The 27,360-nt window shown below is 44.9% G+C and overlaps 1 protein-coding gene across 1 annotated transcript; it reads left to right on the forward strand.

Moving 5' to 3' along the window:
- On the forward strand, nt 1-25,739 carry MIP (major intrinsic protein of lens fiber). Its single transcript, XM_069230695.1, has 4 exons — nt 1-524; nt 9,370-9,534; nt 14,229-14,309; nt 23,166-25,739. Exons 1-4 carry the CDS (start codon nt 165-167, stop codon nt 23,346-23,348), a joined length of 789 nt encoding a protein of 262 aa, XP_069086796.1. The 5' UTR covers nt 1-164; the 3' UTR covers nt 23,349-25,739.
- Nucleotides 25,740-27,360: the final 1,621 nt, after the last annotated feature.

The raw sequence follows: 27,360 nt of genomic DNA on the forward strand, positions 1-27,360 counted from the left end.
GGGGAACACATCAAGGAAGACTGTTGCTTTCCGTCTCCACGTCTATGTTTTGCAGCAGGGTACCCCCCTTTTGTCTCTAGTTTCCTTTTGTTGCCCTCTTTCGTTCACCCTTCTTTGTTGCTACGCACATTCTACTCCCTCGGTTGTCTAAAAGCCACCCCAAAATGTGGGAGTTTCGTTCGTCCTCATTCTGGCGGGCGGTGTTCGCGGAGTTCTATGGCACCATGTTCTATGTCTTCATTGGCTTGGGGGCATCACTCAAGTGGGTTGCCGGGCCGGTCAATGTGCTCAATGTGGCGTTGGCTTTTGGCCTAGCCTTAGCCACCTTGGTCCAGGCCGTGGGCCACGTGAGCGGTGCCCATGTCAACCCCGCTGTCACCTTCGCCTTCCTCATCGGCTCCCAGATGTCACTCTTTCGGGCTTTCTGCTACATCGCTGCCCAGCTCCTCGGAGGCGTGGCAGGCGCCGGCTTGCTGTATGGTGTTACCCCTCCCGCCATTCGGGGCAACATGGCTCTCAACACGGTAAATATAACTACTGGCGCCTGCGCTATTGTCGTTTCAACAAGAGGAAATTCAGAAAGGCAAATAGTCCTGATAAGGTCTAATGACTAAGCAGCTGCCTACTGAAATGGAGGTTTGGCCCTAGAAAATCTGAAGAGCTGAGTTACCCAAAACATAAAATAATGCATAGTGTTGTGTTTACAAGAAGAAGCATGACAATGATGTCATTATCACTGTTCAGTCCAAAAAGTAGATTTTGCTTAACTCTTAGCATGGCAAAGGCGAATGAATAGTGTCTTGCATGAGATTTGTACTCGAGGGCAGGCCCCAGAACACATTTCTTTGCATGCATTAATAGGGGTTTTGTGCTACACAACACAAAGCAGGACTGTGGCGCACTCGTATAAACATTTCTTTCATAAAAAAAATTTGTTTGGGACAGTTGACTTACCGTACTATTTGCGCTTTGCATCTCATAGGACCATTTTGTCACGCGAGCACCGGCACAAGCTAATAGTAAATCTTGGCCTTAGTTTTTAGTCCCACCTGCCCCACTGGATGAGATTCTTTCATCTTGGGAAACTCAAAGTTTTTCTTATTCACTTACTTATCCCAATTTTGGAGCACTGGCAAACGGATGATCACCAGTGTTAAAGCATTTTAACAATACTAAGGTACTCATTTAGAGTGACATGCTCATACTTATTATGTGCACAAAACTCTAGCGGTAAAGGTCCTTGTATAATTGATTGGATTATTGCGCCTCCATATATCTTCAACTTTCTGCTTATCATATACACAGATTACAACTGATCCAGAATTACTTTGTTAGGATTGTGCTAGGCCTTAAAGCCCAAGGCCATGTTTTTGCTGTTGTATATTGTGTTCAGTGACTACCAGTGAAGCAACACATTTTATTCAAATCTATGTGCTTAGATCATAAAGCAACATATAGGCCTTCAGTTTCTCCTTTATGCACTAGAGTTCAGGGTACTGTTCCAGACACTTAATGAAATTGGCTAACCATAAACTGTTAAATGTTCCTAAATTTGGTTGCAAGATAGGTGGCGTAAAGTCTTTTCAATGGTGGCTGCTAAAGACTGGAATTCTCTGCCATTGCAGCTGCGATCTGAATCAAGTTTATATTTTACTGTGCAACAAAGTGTAGGTTCTCTTGCGCCAAGAGCCCCTGTTTTGCGTGTATGTTACACTTAAATCTCAAAAATAATAATAATTAAGCACTCTGCATCTGAGACAAAAAAGCAAGGGAGTAAAATCTCAGAAGAAACATTCTATCCACTAGTAGATGTCACCACTTGATTCAGGAGTGTGCTCTGATTTGGACTCCATCAATTTAAAACAGCATAGACCTGTCGTGAGTATAATCTTAGGCAAATCAGCATGATTTGGGTTGTTTTAATGATCTTGCGCAAACCCAGCTATTTTGGTATAGATTAGCATAGAGAAGGGAAACATATATTTACTTTTCTCCAGAAAATACACAATACTCTGTTCTTTTTTTTATTGCCGTAACAACCCCTTGTGTAGATGTCTTGACTGGCCTGCCATCATTTTGGGCAAAAATTAGTAAAGATAAATACCTGGCAAAAACAAAATATATCTACTGATTAGATTCAACAATTGGCTCAAATAAGCCCAGAATTAGGTACAACTGAGTGAGATTGCTAATAAAGCGTTTTTTAAATTATCCAGAATGTTTCTATCTGGCATTAGCGCGCGCCAGCGTGTGCGCGCGCACACACACACACACACACATACTTATAGGGGGGTCTTCCCCCAGCCCTCTTCATCCATTTGTCTGTTCTTGTGTCATTCATTTTTCTTCTGCCCACTTCTACATACAGCATGGGGCGCTGGGTCACCCTGCTACAGTCATTGGCTACCTTTACTGTGAGTGAAGGTGTTCTGCTCTTTCACAAGAAGCACACCTACACACAAAGTCGTTTCCTTCATGTCAAGGACTATAGCTGTAGTCTTTTGGAAATCAAAATTTTTTTTTGCTTTTAACCATTTTTTTTTTATATGGTGAGGGCTAGCAGCTTTCCCAACCATAAATTAAAAAAAAAAATGCCAGAACAAGCATAAACAAAGCTAAAGGGCTGGCAACCAACACCATAGCTACTAGCTTTGCCAAGTGTTGTGTATTGCTGTATCATCTAAGTCTGATAACCTGTGTGCTTTAATAGTCACTGCTTCTTGGAGCTGTTTATACAGCTCTGTTTATTGTAGACTAATTGGTGTGGTGTTTCCGGTGCAGCTGTGTACGACTCTAAGACCTCAATTACAAGTACTGAGTGAAAGTCTAATATGTGTGTTGGTGGAAACTTGCGTATGGATCAAAATTCCAAGTTCAGCAGTAGGTATCGTACCCCAGCAACTTTCCTCAGTTAGATTTTGTCTCGAAAAGACTGGCGAAATTTATCAGGGGAAATGGACAAAAAAAGACAAAACATCCAGAAATCGGAGCAGTAAATACCAGTTCTGCATGTTATGCATCATTCCAACCTCAAAAACTCAGAATAGTTGATATGTACTGCATGCAGAATATAAATATTGCCCCTTTTCTACATGCATGTACTTGTCTGTCATGAACACAGCAGGTGTAGTCGCTGGGGCAGCCATGTGGATATCATAAGGGACTGTTGGCAAGCGCACTATAGGAAAAACACTGCCGGATCAGACTACAACAGGCATGTCTGACAGTAGTCATTTAGAGATGCTCAACTTAGAAGGGCGGGCTATGTAGTGAGTAGCGCATGAATGGCACACTTGTCTAGCATGCTGCACGGGACAAGTAGGAGTCAGGATGCACTGCGATCCTTGCTTGCGAAATGTAGATATCCAAGTCTTCAGACGTTTTGCTCCTGCTTGGAATTGCAATTTTATTTACTTTACGTGGTTCCTTGTGAAAAACGCATTTGTAATGAAAAATATTAGAATTGTGCATAAACAATGGGGGCGTTATGCATAGCTTCCGTAAGATACCATTATCAATGCAGGTTTTGAAATTCAGTTATTAACTATCAAGGGACGTGTTAAACCTCTTTCTTCCCGGAAGGTTGTAAGTGGAAGTCCGCTGTTGTGCTGGTCTCATTTGGCCTCTTTTGAGGCTCTACATACCCTACTTTGTTGTCGGAATACGTTTGAAATATTAAATCAAGGGGAGGCAGGAGTTCATGAGTGTGGTGGGCAAGGCGGTAGGGCACCAGGTATTGCTGTTTTTTTAATATAAGGAAAGGTTGAGAGGCTGTAATTGAGGGTGTAGGAAAGTATCCTCTTTTGGCATGGCAACCCCCACTGTTTGCCTGCTATCAGTATGCTTAGACTGTTTTCACTGGGATCATGCTAACCAGGACCCCAGTGATTGTGCTCTCTCCCTCTAAATTTGGTTGCCTAGGACTTTTGCGCACTCCACAATTGGCATACGTGTGTCCCCTTATAAGTCCCCAGTATTTGGTACTTAGGTACCCAGGGCATTTGGGGCACTAGGGGAGCCCCATGGGCTGCAGCATGTATTATCCTACCCATGAGAGCCCATGCAATATGTGCCTGCAGGCTAGCCAGTGTGAAAAGGTGCACCACACATCACTGCACCAGGTCACTGTAAGTCACCCCTATGCTAGGCACTCCTAGAGGACAGAGTGCATATCCCTGTGTGTGAGGGCACCCCTTCATGAGCAGAGGAGACCCAGCTCCATTGCACTGGACTTTGTAAGTGCGGGGAAGCCATTTTACCTGTGTACTGGGTACAGATCACTCCCTGCGTCCAGCTACATAATGGTAACTCCTAATCTGGGCATGTTTGGTATCAAACATGTTGGAATCATACCCCAGTACTGTTGCCAGTATTGGCTGTATGATTCCATGCACTCTGGGGGAATCTTACAGGAACCCCCGGTATTGCTCCTACCAGTCTTCTTGGGTTTTCTTTGCAGCCTGCGCTGTTGATGCCCCTCAGAAAGGTTTCTGGCCTCCTGTTGCTTGACCAGCTCAGGTAGGAGAACGCAGAACAAAGGATTCCTGTGGGAGGGGGGGGGCAACACCCTCTCCCTTGGAAATAGGTGTTACAAGGCTTCAGAGGGGTAGCTTCCCAAAGCCACTGGGTTGCTTAGAAGGGCACATTAGGTGTCCTCCGTGCATAAACCAGTTTGAAACAGTCCAGGGACCCCTGGTCCCTGCTCTGGTGCGAAAGCAGACAAAGGAGGTGGTGCCCAGAGCTCCTCCAGGTGGCCACTTGATTCTCCCATCTTGAAACCAAGATGTGCAGAGGCCCCTGGGAGCATCTGAGTGGCCAGGTCAGGCAGGTGACGTCACAGACCCCTCCTGATAGGTGGTCACCTTCCTAGGTGACCAAATCCCCTTTTAGGGCTATTTAGGCACTCCCTTGAGAGTGGATCCCCAGATTCGACATGCAAGACTCCGCCAGGACTCCTCTGCATTGTTTACTTTGGCTTCTGGCCACTGGAACTGCAACTGGACTCTTCAGGAACTGACAAGATTGCAACTCCGGCAACTACTCCGCTTTGCAACATTGTATCTCTGGCTCCTTCCAACAACTACAACATTTCCATGGCTGTGCATCCTCTGGAGTTGGTGAGACTTCAGCCTGCACAAAGAAGCAAGAAGGAATCTCCCTGGGAGTGAAGGAGTCACTCCCCTGAATCTGCAGGCACCAACAGCAACGGCATCCAGTGCATGGATCTGCTCTCTTCTGGAACGTGTGGATGTTGCATCACAGGTGGTAGTCTGGAGTGGTCCTTTTCGTCCTCTCTGCCAGCTGTCCAACTTGGGAGACGGTGAGCCCTTGCCTCTCCTTGAAGGACAGTACCCCTGTGCACCGCGACTCTTGCAGCTACCAAGGCTTGTTGTCTCTTGCTCCAAGGGATCTTCAGGCTCTGAGTAGCCCCGGCCCCAAGTACTGCAACCCGACAACCGAAGTGGGACACTATCTGCACCACTCCAAGGACTCCTCTTCAGCTCCTGGGCTCCACAGCTGGTCTTCTTCTTTCCCCGTCAACCTCGTTCTTCATCCACAGAAGGGTGGGTAGTAGCTCCTGCCCCCACTGGACACTCAATCGTGGATTGGACTCTTTCCCCTTCTTTTGCAGGTCCTCTTCTTTCAGAATCCATCATTGGTTTCTTCTAGGCCAGTCATGTTCTTGCGCAATCCCTTTTCTAAGTCCTCCTGGTAGTCCTTGGAAAGACCAGGTACGTATCTCTGCATTCCTAGTCGCTGGGGGTCACCCAGGTACTCACCTCTTGGGGTTCCTAGTTCTTCCAGCTCCCCTCTAACAACTCCATATCCTTGGGTGGGTGACTTCACTTCACATTCCACTTTCTTAGTATATGGTTTGGCCCTCCCCTACGGCCCTCACTATGTTCACTAAGTATTGCCAATGCTTGTTGTTGCTTTGCTAATTTCTGATTGCTATTGTGTATATATCTAGTGTGTACTTACCTCCAGTTGGGGAGGACTGCCTATAAGTAATCTAGTGTTGTGTTACTATAATAAACTACCTTTATTTTTGTAACACTGTGCGGCTCTTTCATGTGTAACAAGTTACAGTGTGACTATAGTGGTATTGCATAAGCTTTGCACGTTTCCTAGATAAGTCTTTGCTTGTCATCCACAGCTACCTCTAGGGAGCCCTGTCTGCCTAGACACTGCCTACACTTCACTAATAGGGGTTGCCTGGACCTGGTATAAGGTGCCAACCCCATAGGTGTCCACCACACACCAGGCCAGCTTCCTACACAAGGTGTGGAGGAAGGGTAGCTGGACGCCAGGTATATTAATGGCAGGACTGGCCGTAACGGGCATCAATCGCTTCCCCGGGAGGCTGGAGGGGTGGGAGCCGGTGTAGCAATAGTGCTGCAATACTGCCCCTCCAGTTACAAAAATAACAATCCAGCATAATCGACTCACTTATTTTCAGCCTCCATGCAGGGGCTGGTCAGACAGAATTGCCAGGCTGCTTAGGTTCCCAGTCCAGCCCTTGGTATATTATGTGTTTTTGAAGGACAGTGGTGGTCACTGGTGAGGGTATGGTGGGAGGGAGTGTTTGTGGCAAAGGGGAGGGTGTTCATGAGGATGGGGTGGGTGTCAGTGCATCAGGTACATGTTATTTGTAAAGTTAATTTGGGAAGTAGGTGAAAGAGGTGTGGTCATGTTGTGCTTGCCTTGATCAGGACTCCTGTACCCCTGTCATACCATCAGCAGCACCAGGGAAGAGAGTTTGTGGAGAGGAGGGGGCATACATAACATAAAAGTGTATATTTTTATTTGGTAGTATCACTGAGCTTTTCACTCAGGATTCCAACAGACAGCTAGACAACGCAAGCCCTGCTCTGATCTTTTTGATGATGCTACGAAAGCGGAGTGGAAAGGAACCTAGTTATTGGAAACCGCCCATTCAAAACTTCATATGCTTTCCACCCGGGGGTGTCTTTTGGACATATTTTATCGGCATGTTGAGACAGTAGCGTGGAATACATGACATGAAAAGATAATGAAAATAGATGATACATGAATATTGATGAGGCAGGTCTATTTGCGACCCAGTGCGAATCGCTAAATGTGTCTGAGACGCATTAGTGCATTGCAATATGCGATTTTCTAATTGCAAAGATTGCAAACTGGAGTCTTCGAACATCTGACCCTTAATGAAGTATATTCTGCTATGCTTGCAGTGTCTCAAGGTGTTGTGAAGCAGCTGCATGTAGAAATATTACAGAAGGCATATTAGCTATTTAGCCAACACACTCTTAGTAATTTCCCTGGTTTGTGAAGCAGTTCTTTGAAAATAAGGGAGCATATTTAAGAGTCCCTAGCGCCATTCTAAAGCCAAATTAGCGTCAGAAAGTGCATTCACTGCTCGGCCACCATATGAGTCCGTGACAACGCGCCTGGCACACTGAATCGGACTGGACGTACTCTCCGAATCCGACCTCAGTCAGCACAGCCCTGTCAGTCTAAATGTCGTAAAGAATTTCAATGACAGCAACAAACTATTTTTTTTAACAATAAAAGGGTAAACGCACCGTTAAAATCCGGCAGACGTGTAAGAACTAGAGAAAAATATCACATTATGAACTTTAAATGACGCGAGGCTCTCTCTCTTGCGCAAACCACACACAAGTACAGCAACGTGCAGGTATTTCTACAGTAAAAGTGCAAACAAATACGACAACCCTTTTAGGGAACGTGAAAACGGAACAGTCATAAAAAAATCAATTTTCTACCTTTCATGGGGCACCGCCAGCCGGGGAGGGACTCTCGGCATAAAATGGGCTGTTTGTCAGCAGGAGACGCGCTGCTCAGCCAAGCTTAGTGTGAAGCAGGACATGACTAATGTGGAGTGAACTTGCTGATGAAGCGCCGGGTGCGACCACAGAACAAATCTGACACCAGGGACACCGTGTGCGTGTGCTCAGGGCCTGCTTTGACAATTCAGCTCATAATTCCAGGATTATCCTGCCTCTAGGTGCGTTTCGTTAGGAGATGGGACTGAGGCACAGGGAGATAAAGTGATGTGTTCAGGGCCCACAATGCGTGGTCGGTGCTGGGAGTAGAACACAGGCAGCTCCACAGTCAATAGCGTCAACAATAGACCACATCTCCTCTTCTCCCAAGGATGTATGTCAGGTCAGATTTCTTCCTTGTGTAAACCAGGAGTAAATCAAAAGTAATACTACTCACAGAAAAATATTTGTGAATTCGGCCTCAATGAGAGAGGCGTGTGCCTCTGCAAGGTAAGTGGGGCTGCCGAAGTTTAATTCGCATGTCATACTCAATCGGGTATCGCTGACAAAAATTATACCTGAGCCAGTCGTGTCAGGGACATGACACATTATTGTCTGCCCTCTCCCAGAGGTATTGGTGTGCCAGGAAAGCCCAATTTAAAGATAGGCCAGCCTGCCCTTGTCAATGAATTTGTTTGCTGAGTAACTATATTGCTATATTAATTAGTTCTTCAATCAGGAATTGTTCCATAAATATATGTTGAATATTTAAACGTTTACGATAAGAGTGTCGCTACATTTATAAGTGTTTACGATAGATTTATGTAGAAGTGTTCGCATGCTTGTAGGTTGCCTATAACAATTAGTCTGCCATATCAGTAGAAAATATGCACAATTATCAAAATGAAATAAAACATATCTAAAAAAGGTGTTTTGTTGTATCGTGTGTGTGTAGAGTGATGTATGCTGGGGAGTATAATGCATGCCCACTTTTTTTATCATGCCTGTCACTTAATCTCTCCTCCCATCCCCTCTCCTCCTCCTCCTCTGCTTTCTTCTCCTTTCCTTCTCTTACCCCACTCCTTCCTATGCTTTTACTCATTTCTCTGTTTTCTACTTCAGACGTGTCTTGTGAAGTCTTTCTCTGAATGGCAATACGCTGTGACCTAGTAGGCAGTGCCACAGTGTCCCATTTCCTGTTGATCCGGTATTGTCGTTAAATGGCATTTTATGGGATTATCCTGTACCAGCAGTGTAAAAATAATCCAGAAAGCGGGAGTCGCAGTTGCGTGACATCTTGCTTACAATTCTGGCCCTTGAAGTTCAAGGCGAGCTGATGAATTTTATTTATTATTTAACCCTCCCTCACGCAGCTGCACCAAGAAGTCACCCATATCTCCCAGATTTACATTGGTCTTGGGTTTTGGGGGCCACCTGATGGACTTGGGGCCCATTGAAGGGCTTGAGCCCCCCTGCGCTGCAGTGGCTGCACAGTCCAGTGTTACACCCGTAGAGTTAGCGTGAAAGCTGTCTCACAGCCTGGAGAGTCTCACTGCCTGTTTCACATTTTGCACCAATAAACTTCTCCTCTTCCCTCTTGTAGCTACACCCTGGAGTCACCGTGGGCCAGGCCACCACGGTGGAGATCTTCCTCACCCTGCAATTTGTTCTGTGCATCTTCGCCACCTACGACGAACGGCGAAATGGGCGGCTCGGCTCTGTCGCCCTTGCTATCGGATTCTCGCTCACTTTGGGACATCTCTTTGGGGTAAGTGTGGTGATGGACTGACATGGAAAGGAGCTTATAGCGCGCTGTGTACGTTGATTTTATATAGTATGAGCACAACTCTGCAAACAAGCTACTCTAGCGCCTGGAGAGGCCTAGAGCTGCCTATGCCTAAACAATTCAGTAAAAAAAAGTTAGATAATTGCGGCTTCCAGAGAGGTGGGACTCAGGCAGCTTCATTGGGATTACACACAGTGCTTATATCAAAATGTGCATTTATTGTGAATCACACAAACTTGTAATGAAAAGGGAGAAGCTTGGATGCCCTCAAAGAAGCCAGAAATACAAGGTGACCTTCTGCCTTGCCAGAGTAACCGTGGATGATGAGTGTAATTCAGGTCTTGTAGTCTTTTCCTGAAGTTCACAAGATGTGGGCTGTGTGGTGTGCATTATCTTTCTGCTGGTGCTTCATATGTAAAGACCTTGGTGTCTTCCAGCTGCGAGTCTCAGTTGTGTTGATAGGTACTGAGTGTTCATTGGGTGGTAGGTTTGGATTTTATGGTCTTCCATCTCACCCATGTGAGCCAGAAATGTGTCAGAATTCTTGTTATACTGAGTTTGTGTGAAAATTGTTTTCTTGTTCTTCCCCTTCTCCTATGCATGCAGGTGTATCCCTATTCCAATGTTTCCATGTCCCAATTTGACATAGTTTACCTGTGTTTGTCTCTCCTGCCCTCGAGTTTCACAGACTTCCCTAAGCCCTTTTCACTCTGTCTCCAGGTCCCTGAGTGTCCCTCTCTCTGAGTCTTACTGACCAGAAGACGTACTGCCACAGAGTCTCCTCTTTCACTGTGTCTTCTAGACCAGCAGTCTCACTGTCCCTGGGCCTCTTTCACCCCCGATCTTCTTGTTCAAGAGTTTTCCTCTGTCTGGGTCTTCGTATCCAAAAGTCTTATATCCCCTGGTCTTCTTCATTTCCAATTGTCTCGTTCAAGAGTTTCCTTCTCCCTGGATCTTCTTGTCTAAGAATCTCACTGCCACTTAGCCTTCCTCACTCATGATCTTCTTTTCCGGGCAACTCACTGTCACAGAGTTTCCATTGCTCCTGATCTTCTTGCCCGAGATTCACCCTCTCTCTGGGTCTTGTACAAGAGAGTCACTGACTTCCTCTCCTGATTCTCTGTTAGAGTTTCCCTCTGTCCAAGCCTTCTTGTCCTGGAGTCTCACTGCCCTTGTTCACCCTCACTCCAGATTACAATCCCCGATCCTCCAAGAGAAAATGGGGGTCACTCGCTGTACTCACTTGTTATAACATGGGGCTGTTAAGAACACTTTTTCCAGAACTCAATTTAGCTCTCATTCCACCACTGCACTGAAGCACTCCATAAATATCCCTAAAATATCTGAGTCACTGCAAAACATGGGCATATAACATGCAGCAGGGTGAAGAAGTTTGTTGAGAACATATTAAGCTCAGGCAGAGGCACAGTCCATTGCATCATGAACTTGTCCCTTTGCATTACCAATATTTATGATTTGACATTTTTCTTCTGCCTCTCTGATCTCAAGTCACTGGCTCCCTGGTTCTCCCTTTCTGCCTTCCTTACCTCATGTTTCCGTGCTTCTGAAGATCTTCCATGGTCCTACGTCTCCCTGATGTCTAATTTCCTTTCTCTCTTGTACTTAGGTTAGCCATCTAGTGTCTGTCCTTGACCCCAAGACTTCCCAAAAATTGACCTTTCAGCTACTAATTCTAAACCCCATGCTTTCTTGACCATGGTCCTGATAGTTCTTGTAGCTCCACGTTCCAGCACCTTATATCCTCTAAGCACCAACATTTGGTTACTCCCTATTTCAGTGTCTTCTGGTTTGGTGGCCTGGTATTTCCCTGGAATACTAAGGTGATGGGTTGAATTCTTACAAAAGTATTTTGCTTGGAGCTGTATTCAAGTCCATTGTGTTGTGTCCACTCTTCCCCTCCATACAGGGACTACCCATATGGAAATCAGACTTGGTCCTGCTCAAATAGGAATGGTCCTGCTCAACCACCAGGCAGTGTACTCTCTAACGTGAAACACAACCCACCTTAAACCGATTTCAGCCTTGTGGGGCTTCTTGAGCAAGATGAAGCTTGAGTCATTTGGCACTGAGAGTTTGTAACCCAACTTTGGGCGTGCCTGTTACACATCTCCAAAGCTAGAGTTTTCCAAATCAGGTGACTTCCCAGTCCATTGTCTTACTGCTTATTGTATTCCATGCATCTCTGCCTCATTCCGATGTTATTGAGTTTAGGGGTAAACATGTTCTTTTGGTAGTTGTGCAAGTACGGGTAGGTGCCACTATTTACATGTGTGATCACCTCAAAGTGCCATTTTAAAGGCTTTTCTGAAGACTAGGGGCTCGTGCATTGAGTACAGTTATAACTAGAGTAGAAATGGCCAATGTTCTTTTCCATAATTGGAAACTATGTGCACCCGGTTTAATTTTTGCAGTCTTGCTACAGATAGCTACATCTGTCTGTCCGGGAGACAGCATTGTGCACCACACTCCACAGAGACAGTCTTTGTTCAGAATTGGATGGCTTTGCTCCATGCCTAGCTACTATATGTTGTTTTCCTCTCTTTCTGTGTTTGACCCACCCACCCACAGGAGCTTTTTGTTTTCGCCATCATAGATTTGTCTTGCTTCGAACACAGAATTGCATACAGAGCCACATTTAAACATGCATGTGCTGCCTCTCAGTGCAGCTTAATGTTTACCAGAAAAACTGCTGCAGAAATGTGGAAGATATAACAACCTCGATCTTGACAGACATTGAAGACTACAACTACATCAATCTTCACAGACATTGAGGACTACTTTAAACAAGCATTGGCAATGGCAACCAGTCTTACTTGTATGTAAAGGTAAGCGAGACCGACTGGCATTGCCAATGCTTGTTTCTTTCAGAAGGGCCTGGTCTTTCGGTAGGTCTTGTCCGAATGGGCTAGTATGATGACAACTGTGTATGAGAGAATTTTGGTCTTTGTTGTGATGTGCTGTGTGCTTGATTCGGAGGGTCTTATAAAATCATTCTGGATAGCTGGCACCTAGTGTATGGTCTTAAGATGGGGGAAACACCGTCCCGAGGTCGAATGTGCAGTACATCCTGGCTGCCACATCCTAGCCCTACTGGAATTTTTGGGCAAAGTAGGCCTAAAGCCTCGGCATCCATGTGCATAGTTTAGGCAAGTACTAAGAATGTGAGCAGTCATGGCCAGCAGCCTTTGGGGTTGGCTAAGCAAACCACAGCTTGGCTTAGTGTGGAGATGGGAGAAGGAATTTAAAGTGCTTTATTGATGTCTGGTTCAAGAGTGAGGTCTAATTCCAATGTCATGTCAACGTTTCTACCTGCATTGGCAGAGCTAACTTGTTAGCCACAGAGAGGGGGTCCCCCCGTGTGACAACGAGATATATTCTAGCTTGAGGTTGGGTTGGTTTCTTATCATGCAGATAATGAAGACAGTGGGGGAGGGGGTATAAGGTGGTGGTGGTTTGCTTGCTCTGAAAATCATCTGTATGCCATTGGCATGATTGTGGTACTTATACGGAATTAAAAAAAGTAAACCTATTCTTTAGCCGTATAGTCCTGTATATTTTGGTCCTGTATATTTGGTCCTGTATATTTTGGTCCTGTATATTTTGACACGGTATTATGAGAAGACCAAATGTTGGAGACAATGTTATGGTGAAATATCTGCAAATAATGCAAATATATTCCAAATGGACTCGCAAATTTCCTCCTGCTATTGTCTTTAGTACAAGCAAAGATACATGGTTATTGGTTTATTCAAATGCCACAGGAAGTGGAAGTGATACCCAGCACCTTTCGACCATTGAGGACATCCCAGGGTTGACCCCTGGCTCCTTGGCCACCTCCTATTTACTGCTCTGGGATGGAAATATTGATAGTGCAGCAGGTGCATTAAAACCATGGCCCAAGGATCCAAGCGGTTCATGACTGTATGGGGGCCATGTTCCTGTGCTATTTGCTTGGTCCATGACACCCTTCTTATTCTAGTGTTGCTGCTGAGGAGCCAAGAGAAGGGCATGGAGGGGGAACCACAAACAGGTCACATGTTTAAGTCATGCTACGTTTCTTTTGCCGTTTTCATGCCCTCTTTTGCCAGGTGTTCAAAAGGACAAGCCACGTTTGCACCTTCTACCTATAGGTACCTCGGACTGACGTCAAAGACATGAAGATTAAATCAGGTGTATGCAGGGCACTGGGCAGGCAGAACATTCTTTGTACCAATAGCAATTCTGACACCAAACCGCCAAAACTACCTGTTGTGTACCTGGTGGTAGAACCAGATGTATGTATTAATTACGTGACTGTGCCCTGAAAGCTTGGCCTGGGTCTCTGCCAGACTGAGCCATGTGTTCTATAACTAGGTCTGGAGATGTTACCAAAGACCACTGCCTTTGAAGGACAGTTATGACTGAGGCAAACTAACACCAACTCTGCTTTCTTTTCAGTGGCGTCATCTGCGGTTACATTTAACGAATCAGTGTATTCTGAGAGTTGTAGCCTTGCTTTCCTTCCACTGAAACACTTTATTTAGCACACACGACGCCAGTGGTTTTGAACGGAAATCCCAGGACTGTAAAGGGTAGTGTCTTGGAGGCTTGGAGCCGTCGGCTCACTCTACCATAGGTGCCTCCAAGTGAGCTCACCATGTCTGTCTTCCTTTCAGATTTACTACACCGGAGCTGGAATGAATCCTGCACGGTCCTTCGCCCCGGCCGTGCTCATCAGAAACTTCCACAACCACTGGGTAAGAGGCAAAGGCAATATATTAGGCAAGGGAGGTCCACAGCGTCTAAAGACAGAGAGAAAAAGAGATGGAAGCTAGAGACAGAGAGGAAAAGGCAGAATCTAGAGACAGAGAAAGGGATGGAACAGAAAGGAAAAGATGGTTTCTAGAGACAAAGAGAAAGAGATGGAATCTAGATCTAGAGAAAGAGAGAAAGAGGTGGAGTCTGGTTACAAAGAGGAACAGATGGACTCTGTAGACAGAGAGAGAGAGAGAGAGAGAGAGAGAGAGAGAGAGAGAGAGAGAGAGGTATAAAACATAGAGACAGAGAAATGGGTAGAATTTAGACGCAGAGGAAAAGATGGCAGATAGCGACAGGGAGAAAGGGATGGGTTGTAGAGACAGATAGGAAAATATTAATTTTAGAGAGACAGAGAAGGGATCGAATCTAGAGACCGAAAAAGAGGGAATATGGAGCCAGAGAGAATGGGATGGAATTTAGAGACAGAAAGGAAAAGATTGATTTTAGGGACAGAGAGAAAGGGGTGGAATCTAGTTACACAGAGAAAAAGATGGAATATAGAGACAGAGAGAAAGGGATGGGATATAGAGACAGAGGAAAAGATGGATTTTAGAGAGAGAAAGGGATGGGATTTAGAGACAGTAATGTAAAGGTGGTTTCTAGAGACAAAACATGGAATATAGAGACAGAGAGAAAAGGATGGGATATAGAGACAGAGAGGAAAAGATTGATCCTACAGACAGAGAAAAAGGGGTCGAATCTAGACAGAAAGATGGAATCTAGAGACCGAGAAAGGGATGTCAAGACATGGGCGGAGGGAAGGCTGACTAATTCTTGAGGATGAAAAGATGTAGCTAGATAGAGAGGAAAAGAGATGGCTGCAGGAAAAAACAAAGGATAGAGGTGGTTGGGGAAATGGATGGAGAGATGGGAAAAGATTGTGAATGGTGCCAGAGAGGTGGAAATCAAGAATAAGGTTGTTAGAGAGCTGGAGGGAAAACTTTGAATGGATAGAAATGATCAGAGAGAGTGGGTAAATGATGTGCAAAGAGAAAGATTGATGTAGGTATTGTTGTGAAGATAGAGAATCTGCTGTAGCAAGAAAGACAGGGACAATCCTACATGGATAGACAGAGTGACAAATGGGAGAGGAGGGAGTAATCAGAGGGGTACCTAGAGAAAACAAGGGAATATACGCCTGTAAGGGATATTTTTTAGCGGATAGGAGGATTAATCAGAGAAAAGTATGGGCAGCACAGCAGTGAGACAGGCGAGGACTGGAAACTAGAGAGGAAGAGAGACTCGAATGAAGGGAGGTTTTCCTTTTCAGCCCCAGATGTGCTTCACCAGGTTACGCGTGCAATGTAAATCGCCATAATTCATGTTGCTTACTGATTCTAGTTATTCTCAATATAAACATAGGCCTTAATGTATTCTAATATAGGTGTTCTAGACACACAATTTGCTTTGTAGGCCTCATCATTTGTAAAAGGGTTGCATCTCTTAGGTCACACTTGTATTAAAGACTTCCCCACCACACTTTTGATCCTACTTACACCTTTGCCACAAGCTACACTCACCTACCCCAGGAAGAAATGGAAATGTCCCCGAGCTTCTGGAGCACCGTTTCCATGCTGAATTTGTAAAAAATAAGTTCCGGGGCCCAAAGTTTTGCTTGGAAGCCCACAGACAGTGCTGTTGAATGTCAGGCGTGCCTATTACCAAGACTATGTAGTCTTGAGACCACCTCATGACTAATCCACGACTAGACACTCTCTACCTCACTCTTGCAGGTTCTTTTTCACCCCTGATTTCTCCCTTTATGAATGTTTTTCATCTTCCCCTTACATTACCCCTTTTGGGTTCTCCTCTCTCTTGCTCTGCATCAAACCCTGTTGAGGAAAATAAGTGTTGATCCTGAAAAATGAATATCATTGGGTCCAACCTGCAATCACTGGCTCAGACTAAGCACTGATCGCCTTCCTCACACACCTTTTGCTTGTGTAATAGTCACTCGCCTTTTAAAAGGAAGCAGCTTTCCTGTCTTTGAGAATGAACCTGAACGATTTCCATTCCAAAGAGAGGGATTGTCTCCTTACCTCCTGGTAATCTTCATTACACTGAGTGCAAGTCTTCCCTGCCACAACCCTACATTCGGCCCATTAAAGGCGCTCCGTCAACACACCCTACCATTCATGGTCTAGCTTGCTATTGAACAGAAGCTGGAAGAGGAATCAACTCTTTTGTAGGAGCCAAAAAAGAAGAGAAACGTGTTTCAAAACATTCTAACAAAAAAACTTGTGGAGGAGCAAAGGTGTTTCTTCTCTCTATGACTGAACATTGTGGTGAGGAAAACACACAAGGAGCAATAACTTTTTTCCAAAAACACGTCACAGAAACGTTGAGATGCATGTATGGGAATCAGAGAACATTGCACTATGCAGGTGCCAGAAGAACTGTTTACAGCGTCATTGACCATAGAGGAAGATTCACATTTCACCATTTGTCCCTTACTGGCTTCTAGAGGCCGAAGGAGGATCCCACACTAAACTGGTAGCACCTCTGCACCATGGTAGCACCTCTGCACCATGAGGGGCACCTTCCTGCACAAAAACAATCCCCTGAGGCGTATTCTTTTTTTCTATGTGAAAGAGGAAGTAACGAGGAGAAATAAAGACATTACTCCTCATTACACCTGCCATGGGAAGACACAGCATTTTGTTGCATTCCCAGGTTTAACAGTTATGGAGTTGCATGGTAACAGACACGCAACGCCCATGGAACGCCTTCCCAGGACAGAGTAGCGTAACGCAGCAATTCACGCTCCGTGCAGTACTCAAGATTTATGAATCAGTAGGGATGGAAGGCTATGTTACCACATCCCTCCCCAAAGCACAAATGACCAGCAGGGTATCACGAGGCACTCCCTCTAGAACAAAAGACTCAAGTAATAGGAAATAATTTGAAAAGGACGATTCCCTACCAGGAAATGTAAATGAAATAGTGCACATGTTTAGAACATATATCTTGTGTCCTAACTTGTGGCGGTATATGAAAATATGAAAAATAAATGAGAAGTCATCAAACAAAATATTTCATCCTGATGTTTGGTAAACTAAAGAACATTCTATTTTTGAAGACAGGAATAAGGGAGAAGAATTGTAAATGATTCTCTGTATTAAATGGACTTTAAATAATTAAATAATGCTATATTCTTGAGAGTTTACCAGTCAACCATTCTTACTATATTGCGTAGATTATATTTAGGCCAGGCACCAGTCCGTAGCCGGGCACTGGCATTTTGCACAAGCTGGACCCTTCTACATAGGTATTTCTAGCTTTCCTAAATTACTGTAATTTCCATAGGCCAGCCACTACTGGACTAAAACTGTAACTACAGGGATTTGGTATCTGGTGCAATATGGAGGAAGATTTCACACAAACGTTTGCTACCATGGGTATTTGCATTTCCAGGAAAAGGTCTGAATCTAAGTGAATACCCAGATTCCAGATGGCATTAGCTCGAGGAATTGGCGTCCCTGTCCCTACAAGCCAGGAAATCAGGTGTCATTTGTAAGTGGAAATTTTTGTGACCAGAAGTTCTTTTTTTATTGGGTTCAATACCCAATAATAGAGGCGATCCATTGACATATTCTGATTATGTCATCACTTACCTCATTCAATCAAACAATCACTCAGTCAGGAATTTGTAAATGCACTACTCACCCGTGAGGGTCTCAAGGCGCTGAGGAGGGAAGGGGGGAGAAGGTGGGGAGGTGCTGCTACTGCTCGAACAGCCAGGTCTTGAGAAGTTTCCTGAAGGTAAGGAGGTCTTTGGTCTGGCGCAGGTGGGTGGGAAGAGTGTTGCACGTTTTGGTGGCGAGGTGCAAGAATGATCTACCGCTGGTTGTAGTTCTGCGGACGGGTGGGACTGTTGAGAGGGCGAGGTCGGCGGCGCAGAGATGCCGGGTCAGGGTGTAGAAGGAGAGTCGTCTGTTGAGGTATTCTGGTCCGGTGTTGTGCAGTGCTTTGTGAGCGTAGGTGAGGAGTTTGAAGGTGATTCTCTTGTTGACTGGGAGCCAGTGCAGATTTCAGGTGGTCTGTGATGTGGAAGTGGCAGGGATGTCCAGGATGAGGTGTGTGGAGGCGTTCTGGATGCGTTGGAGCCTCTTCTGGAGTTTGCCCGTGGATCCTGCGTAGAGGGCATTGCTGTAGTCCAACTTGCCGCTTACGAGGGCTTGGGTGACTGTTCTTCTGGTTTCGGTGGCTATCCATTTGTAGATCTTTCGGAGCATGCAGAGGGTGTTGAAGCAGGAGGAGGAGATGGCGTTGACTTGCTGGGTCATGGATAGTGAGGGGTCCAAGATGAATCCTAGGTTGCGTGCGTGGTCAGTGGGAGTCGGAGCGGTTCCGAGAGTGGCAGGCCACCAGGAGTCATCCCATGCAGAGGCGGTGGAGCCGAAGATGAGGACTTCTGTCTTGTCGGGTTCTGCAGGGAACCATGATGAGAGGGCTTGCCTGCAGAACTGGTAGTTTAAACCGTTGGGTATCATCAGCCTAGATGTAAAACTATTTCTTTAGCGTATAGCAAGCAGGCTCTTAAAAGCAGAGGAGAAAGTGCATAACCTGAGGCACTCCATATTTAACTTGATCTTGCATTGACTTGGAAGGTGGCAGGAAAAATGTCTGGGTCCAAGTGGAGCCATTTTAGTGCAAGGTTATCAAGGCCAACATCCTTCAATCTAGAAAGCAAAAGTGATTGGTCAGTGGTATCCAAGGCTGCTGCAAGGTTCATAAGGATCACAGCACACCCTAAACTACGCTACAGTAGCCTCTGGAGATCATCCAGGGTCTATGTCTGCCAGCTCTGTGCTGTGACTAGCTCGAACCCTGCTTGAAGGTCGTGTAAAATATTATTGATCTCAGTAAAGGCATGTAACTGTTTGAATACCACAGTACCTTGATTTAGGGAAAGACTAACATAGCTGCCAAGTTTTCAGTTTGGTTATGTGTGGCATTCCCATTTGTATGGCGCGTTTATGTGTGGCATTTCAAACCTTATGTGTGACACCTTGAGTGACACTTTATTGTGAGTGAAATAAGACAGTTGCATCTATGTCAAGAGATCATTTTTTTAAATGACACCCTTTTCTCATATATGACAGTACTTAACGTATGAATTGACCCAGCGGCGCTTTACATGACGATCAGTTACGTCTTTACCCGCCTCCACCTTTTTATCCGTGTATAGTTCTCAAATTAGGTCTCTCAATTATCAGTTTATGCCATGTTTTTAGCATATATTTAGAAGTTTTGTTTTGATGTTGGAGATCCATATCTGCTTGATCCCATGGTTTGAGCAGTGGGTGCTTTTATACATTAATTAGGCGAGTATGTGATTTTGTGTTTAGGTCTTCCAGTCACTGTAGTTCGCTTGGTTGTGATATGAGTTTCTGCGCTAATGGGCTATTTGTCTTAATATATCAAGAATCCTATATCCCTGTTGTACACCAGTGCCCCCTTGTGGCTTTGTAGTATTCTGAGCTTAGTTTTTATGCGTCCCAGCAAAGTGAGAAACTGGAACTAGAGGATGTTATGGCACTTTAGGACATGATTATTTTGCGTTACAATCGCAGACATTCCAGTAATGCGGGAAAATTACCGAAAATGCGTTATTTTACTGCAAGATGTGTGGCACATGGCAGGGCTGGACTAAACAGGTAAAGTATATTGTTGAGGTGAACAACGGACCTAAGTGTTTTATTGCAGAAGCTGGGTGGATATCGGCTGAGAGCTGGAGTGCCTCTCAAGGGAGAGAATCTTAACTACGTGTGCAGCTGAAGTCTCTGCAGAGGGAGAAAATGTATTCTGGTTTTGTCCTAACCCATGGAAAAATGAAACACCGGTTGTATGCAGGAATGGAGAACTGTTGAGATGAAAACTCTGTCACTGCATATCGAGCTTTACTGCAGCAGCCCTTCCTCAATTCATCCCCCAGCACACAGATCTGCCAATGCACCTTGTTGTGGCTTACATCATACCCTTTTATTACAGCACCGAGCCGCACAGTTTGCTGTGCCCCATTCTATAGGCCATTGGGACCTACACAGGCTTCAAACATGGCACCTCGAACGGAACCTACAAGACGCTTGCTGTTCCAGTAGTGGGATCCACAGAGAAGCCTGCCAGTGCACATCAGTCGTACCTGCACCACCCTCTGCTTTTTTGCTTTTCCAGTAATGAGACTCACCCACAGCTGTGCCAATGCACTTAATTCCCGGCCTCTAGCACGCCTTCCAATACCAGTGTATGCCTTGCAATACTTGGTCTTTACGCTGGTACTGCCAGGGATGCTAGGGGACATATTTGCAGCATCCTACCATTTTCAATATGGAGGCGTACACACAGTGGCCATGGACACAAATCAAATAACCAAGAGGAAGCCTTCCACATTGGTCTCTTACAGGATCTAGTTCCAATCCAAACATGGAAAATAAACCATATTTTAAGGGCCTCTCACCCACACGAATGTGTGGCATGCTTCATCCTCGAGTCCCCGCTGGCTTCATCTAATATTAAAGGACGGGCTCAACCTCACTTTTGGAGGGAGCACTTGGGTGTAAATACCGTATGTTCTTGTGGGATCTGGGAATGAGTTAAAATAGCCTTCAGTTGATACCCTATAAACTTCTATTTCTGTGACATTTTGGGCAGTTTAAAAACAGAGCAGGATGTACATAGAGTAATTATCATCTCCCACATCTACAGATCAACATGATTTAGTCGGCTTAAGTGTGCTCTGTGTGTCATCAGACGTTCTTCAGGACCCAGCCGATTCCTTTAAGATTTTATGGATATTATTCAGTTTGTATGAGAGTTTCATACCATTTACACATGATAACTGTGCATATACATCATGCAGATAATCGCACTACTTTACAACTGGGTTTTGGTGTAATGGTTTGCAAAAAGCTTTGATGCCACCATGCAGTTGGTTTTATTAGAAGGACAGAATGTACTCATGGGTGGTTACTGGCATGCTCGACCCTTGTGTCACACACATTTCCAAGCAGCAGAGACCCCACTATTATCATGGAGGAGCTTCGCTCCTCTGCTACCAGACAGCAAAACGAAAAATAAAATGGTAATAAAATAAATTACCATTTTATTTTTCACTGCTCCCAGCCTGAGCTGAGTTTGGGGGTGGTGCACTGCTACTCACTGGCAGCAGGGGAGTGGTGCTCACTCCACCAGTTTACACTATGCATGTCAGTTTGGCCATCTGTCTTGAGTCTGCCAGCCTGACATGCGCAGTGTAAACCTCTCTACCTACCTCTCTTAGACAGCTTGGTGGAGAGCAGGCACAGGCCTCCTGTGCCTGCTGGAGCGTGAAGTCAGGCCGCTCCAGCCAATCCTGGCGCTGCTCTCATGCTGCTGATATGGAGCTTGAAGGCAATATTGGGATTTGGAGAGGAGAGCTGGCTGAGGCTCCAGGAGGATTCTGCAATAAAGATGAAAAAGGTAAGTTTGTTTTTCTTTTTCTTTTAATCTTTTTCGCCCACTGACAGGCACTGTGAGAAACCCGCCTTGCCTTCAGCCTTAATTCCAGAGCTCTCTTTCACGGCCCATTATAAAATAACGAGCCATGATTAACAGCTGAGGAATTTCAGCCTAAAGGCACTGTTGATTTATTACAGTGCCTGCTACTGGGTTTGGCACTGGGCTGGACGACCCTCCACTATTGAGGGTCACCGCCCGCCACCGCCCCCCAGGCGGTTGCACCGACATCTGGTCCCGTAACCCTTACATGTTACTGTGCGCACAGTTATCAGATATGTATGGTAGGACATTCTCATACTAACAGGATAATAATACCAATAATATCTTTCAGGAATTGGTTTGATCCTGAAGAAACATGGATAACCCATAGGGCTGAGCTTAAACTAGCTGAAAAATGCTGACCAGTGAATGTGGGAGCTGATAATTACTGCATGTACATCCGCTCTGTTTTTAAACATCCAAAAGTGATCCAAAGTAAAAATGTATGAGGTATCACCTCAAGGTTGTTTTAACTCATTGCCAGACCTTGCAAGAACACAGCATATTTACACCAAAGTGCTCCCTCCAAAAGTGACGTCGACCCCGTCCAGTAATATTGGATGTGCCGAGTGACGACTTGATAAGAAGCATGCCACACATTAGTATAGGTGAGAGTCCCTTTAAAAATAAAGTTTACTTTCCACTTTTGGATTGGAAATAGATGCTACAAGAGTCCTTCCTGGGAGGCATCGTCTCAGTTATATGATGGTAGCTAAAGGAAGTTGAGATGGTCTTCCAGTAATGTTATCCTTTTCTTTGTTTTAGATGCAGGAATGCAAGTATGCAACACTCCATACCAGCCACAGAGGCCACACTCAGCTCTGCCAGTGTACCCCAGTCCTCACTTGCTCCACCTGTTGTTGTTGAAGTAAAAGAACCAAACAAAGAGCTCAGCCACTGCCACTGCTTTCTGACCTGCAGATTCCTCTCTCCTGTTGTAGGGCTCGGACCCAGCACCCAGCTACGCCAGTGACCCTCAGTTCCAACATGTAGCACCCACACTCATCAGCACGCAGCCACATCTTGAGAATGTTGTTTGTAATTTTAGAAGTTGACTAAATAGACCCGAATTTGATTTTGGAAATTACCTTTCTCGAGTATGTTTGTATGTGGCATTTCTCTGGCACAAACTCAGCTCTAAGATCAGATTCAGCAAACTCCCTGCCTGGTAAAAGCCTAGAAAGGCCCTGGCACAAGGGCTGGGCAGAGGACCCCACGCTGTCTCCTAACTCTGTTTCTCTCTCTCTCTCTTCCAGATATACTGGGTTGGCCCCATCATCGGAGGCGCTTTGGGAGGCATCATCTACGACTTCATCCTCTTCCCTAGGATGAGGGGGTTATCAGAGAGACTTTCCATCTTAAAAGGTGCCCGGCCAGCCGATCCAGAGCCACAGGAAGCCACGGGCGAGCCTATAGAGCTGAAAACGCAGTCCCTTTAAGGACAACAACCAAGACACTCGTCCTTGACCTAGTCACCTACCCAGTCACCCACACTCACATCTACCCAGGCAGCTGATCTTCCATCCCTTTTCTTGCCCCTCTTTGTTTCCTTCTTGGACTACGAACCCGAGAAACGCTTCGAATATGGGGAACTCCCCATGGACTTTGATTTTGCTTCCAATTTGTGGGCATTGTGTTTCAGAAGTCAACCACCATTAAGTGCGCTTGAGCTGCCCAACAACTGGCGTGGACAAACAGGGTCACAGTAAAGCAGTTCAGGCCTATTTCACCTTTTGGCCAGGGCAGCTCATCGACAGTGGCAGAAACTGGCTCTTTGTATTACTCATCTGCCATTCTTTGGTTAGGTATTTGGAAGCCCCACTCCCATCCATCATGACCCTAGAGTGAAGGTTGCGACCCAAAACACCTGGCGACATGAGGAGAGCTGGAGTAATCACCCTACACCAGCTCTACAATATCCACTCTTAAAGTCTCCTTTCCAGTAGTGCATTTTACAAGGTTTCACATGCGTGCCACCGCATATACCTGAAATACATCAATAGTTAATATTAAAGGTGAAAGAGATGTTTGTGTTGCTCATCACTCTTCCACCTGTGTGAGGCTGAATGTCACTGAACCGCACAGTCTGCAGCATTGACACGTGAATTTAAATCTGGTTTAATGTAAACGGGAACATAACGCTGGAGTTTTGTTTACATTTTTATCTCCTATGTTTACGACCTCTCCTGCCTACCTTCTTAGTAGCGTAGCTTCCCTAAAGTGGACTTGTTCTTCCCTCCTTGAGTTTTCATTTGTGGCAAGACATTTCAGCTAACTTCAAGTTCTGAAGGTCTCTTTTTCCAGAGTTCCAGATCGCTGCTACCATTTCTGTGACTTCACTGTACTGTCTAGGGCCGTGGTCCTGTTCGCTCAGTCGAGAGCTTCAGGGCCTCACTTCCCACCATGCTTTTCGGTGAATGAACATTAACACAGTTTGGCCAGCACGTCCATGGAGGCATGGAGGAAGATAGTTTTCCCACGACTGGCCATACTGTGGTGGCATCATGGTCTGTTTTGCTGCCTGAACTGGTCACTCATTTCTGATGAGATCACAGTATGTCTTTCAGATTCAACAGGTCGCAGGATGATGACATGATGATCTGCCTTTATTGCAGAACTGATCACTCAATAATAAGGCCCTTTCTTTGAGGGGAAGGGGTCCATGTTAACATCACAGTCTATCTTCTTGGATCACATGTCCACAAAAATTATAATTTAGATTTGTGATGGAGCTGATCGTACAGTGATGATGTGCAAACCTGTAATGACCTGTCTTCGTAGTTATGACCTAATAGCCACCACGCGTGGATGACCTGGCCACCAAAACAATGGTATTATATTTTGTCTATTTTGTGTTGTGGTGGAAGTGACCACACACTGTGATGACATTATTAACTGTCATTCTGACATAAGGCAGAAGTGATTGGAGGTTGATGGTATTTTAGTCTTTTTTTTCCTGCCTCAAATGGTCAGACAGTGATGGCTTCAAAGTATAATTTTGTTTCTGGGAGTCGGTCTTCCTGTATGAACTTCTCAGACTGTGTTGACACCTTAGTGTGTCTTCTTGCCTGTTAGTCACACAGTCATGACTTAAGAGCCTGTCCTTGTGGCAGTGCTACTGACAGCGGGAAGCTTCTATTGCTTTTCTGAACTAGTCACGTAGCAATTACATCATCGCCAGTTTTCCTGTCTGAATCGATCGCACATCATCGTTTGTCTGCTGGCAAAATTGGTCACACGTGGATGGCACTTTAGCATGTATCTTTTTCTGAGCTGATAGCAGACTCATGACACTAGACTTTCTTGCTCACTTGACTGGCCACACTGTGATGCACATTAAACAGTTTTCCTAGCACAACTAGCAGCACAGCTATTAAATCATGGCTTGTCAGCTAGCCACAAAGATGTGATTGCGGTATGTCCTGTAATTTCCAATAGCAGCCTAGCAATGGCATGACAGTTCTTCTTTGAGGCAACCCTTGCTGCATTTTGATGACATCACAGCCTGTCTTGCTGGTAGAAATGTCAGATCATGCTGAGATATGTAATTCAGCTCACACCTTGTGCTGCCTTTATCTCTAACTCCCCATGTATGCATGCTGCTTAAAACTGCGGACCTAAGATAAAGGGGAACTCCACTTGGTTCTCGCCAGTACTGCTAGATTTTGCCACATGCTTGTAAATGTCCGTGTCTCTGGTTATCGTGGGTGAGTCTTCAGGTTTGGTTACTTAGCCGGTCACTCCTGGGAGATGCCATGGCTACAAAGTGAGCTGCTGTGCTGATAGTGAGTAAATGTCCTGTCTCATGAAAATATTCCCCCCCCCCCCCCCCCCCCCCATGTTATTACTAAAATACTTGATTTGCTGTGTGTGGCGCAAAAATATTTTTTTATTTTATTTAAAAACAAAACAAATTACTAAAAAAATACTCAAGAAAGAACTGCTGAATTTATTGGGGAAGGACTCTTTCGGGAGTCAATTTCTCATTTTCTCTAAGGCTGGAAAGAGTTTATTCAGTTTGTACTATTCAATTGTTTTTTTTAATGACAAAGGAACGACGATGATTGACACCGGACAGCCTGTATGCCAGGGATTGCTTGGGCCTCACTACTTCATGCTTCTTATAAGGGTCCCTTGATTTACTGGACGGCCATTGGGTTCCCTCAACAAGAGAGAGTCCTTCGATTTAGGCTTGTTTGTGGCCTGTCATATGACCGTCAGATGAAACGCTAGTTGAAAATCAGTTTTGTTTACAATAGGTTTCAACGATGTCAAAATGGCTGAAAAAGAAAGTGTAAGTATACTGCCGCCTTAAGGCAACACAAGCAGGTGACAATATGGTTCCCAAAGAGATGGATTGTTCTGTGATCAACAGTAGCTTTGTTAATTAGCTTAGAGGTAGAATCCACTGTACATCCCTCACCGAAGACACACATTTCGACAAAGAGTTAATTCCTGCCCAAATTTGACATGGGAGTACTCACAAACCTTGGGAATTTTGTGGGGCGTCGCTTTAAGGACAGACAGAAAATTGTTAATATGTTCAGCTTTTTACAGTGTACCAGTTTTGCCAGAGTTCCATTTTTTTTTTTTGTAAAGTGTAAAGTGCAGTGAATATCCCCGACTTCGTTTTAGAGTTTTCTCTCTTTGTAATACATTGGTCATTTTTTGGGCTGGTTTTTCTGATGACGACATAACAATTGAATGCCGCCATGCTGCATCAATAATGGAGGTAGGAAATATGAAGCATATGTAAACAGAAAGTACTATAATACGAGAGGTGGGACATTCATCACGTTTGTGACAGAGTAACATGTTTTCCATACTCTCAATAGGGTCCATACTCTACCAAAATATCAACCTTACATAAATATCTCCCTGCACACATTTCAACTTGCAGGTAATCCCAGTATCAAGCACTGCTCTCAGTATTCGAGGACTAGAATTAGAAAGGTAGATGAACCCAGCCCTAAACTTGTGGGGGTACGTTTGGTTGAGTTTGGGCATTAAATACAGGGCATATGTTTTGTAGAAAGATATTTATTTAAGGTCGAGATTTTAGTGCTCTATATCTTGGACCCTTCGTTTTTGCAAAATATGTTTTTGCATTCCATCTTTTTCCATGGTACAGAGAAAGGAGTCAAATACTATAACTGTGATATTATCAGCAAAACCAGGCTCACTAAAAGGCCAACAGATTACAAGCACTGTAAGATCTGAAACCTAAGCTCAAACATCGGAATAGATTTAACACAAAGTATAAAATCAAGGTAACTGTGGGAAAAAAACATCATAAGGAGCTCTGCAAAAATGTATATGTCTCAAATTTATTTACCTCCTTAAGGGTTGACTTTGCCGTGGGAGTGGGTCATCCTTTCGTTCTGTAAAAGAAAGACCAAGATAGCCCTACCATAACATGCAGAACCAAGAAATTGACTTGTGTTGAGAGGT

The sequence above is a fragment of the Pleurodeles waltl genome, chromosome 4_2, assembly GCF_031143425.1.
Source record: "Pleurodeles waltl isolate 20211129_DDA chromosome 4_2, aPleWal1.hap1.20221129, whole genome shotgun sequence".
Classification (NCBI taxonomy): Eukaryota; Metazoa; Chordata; class Amphibia; order Caudata; family Salamandridae; genus Pleurodeles; species Pleurodeles waltl.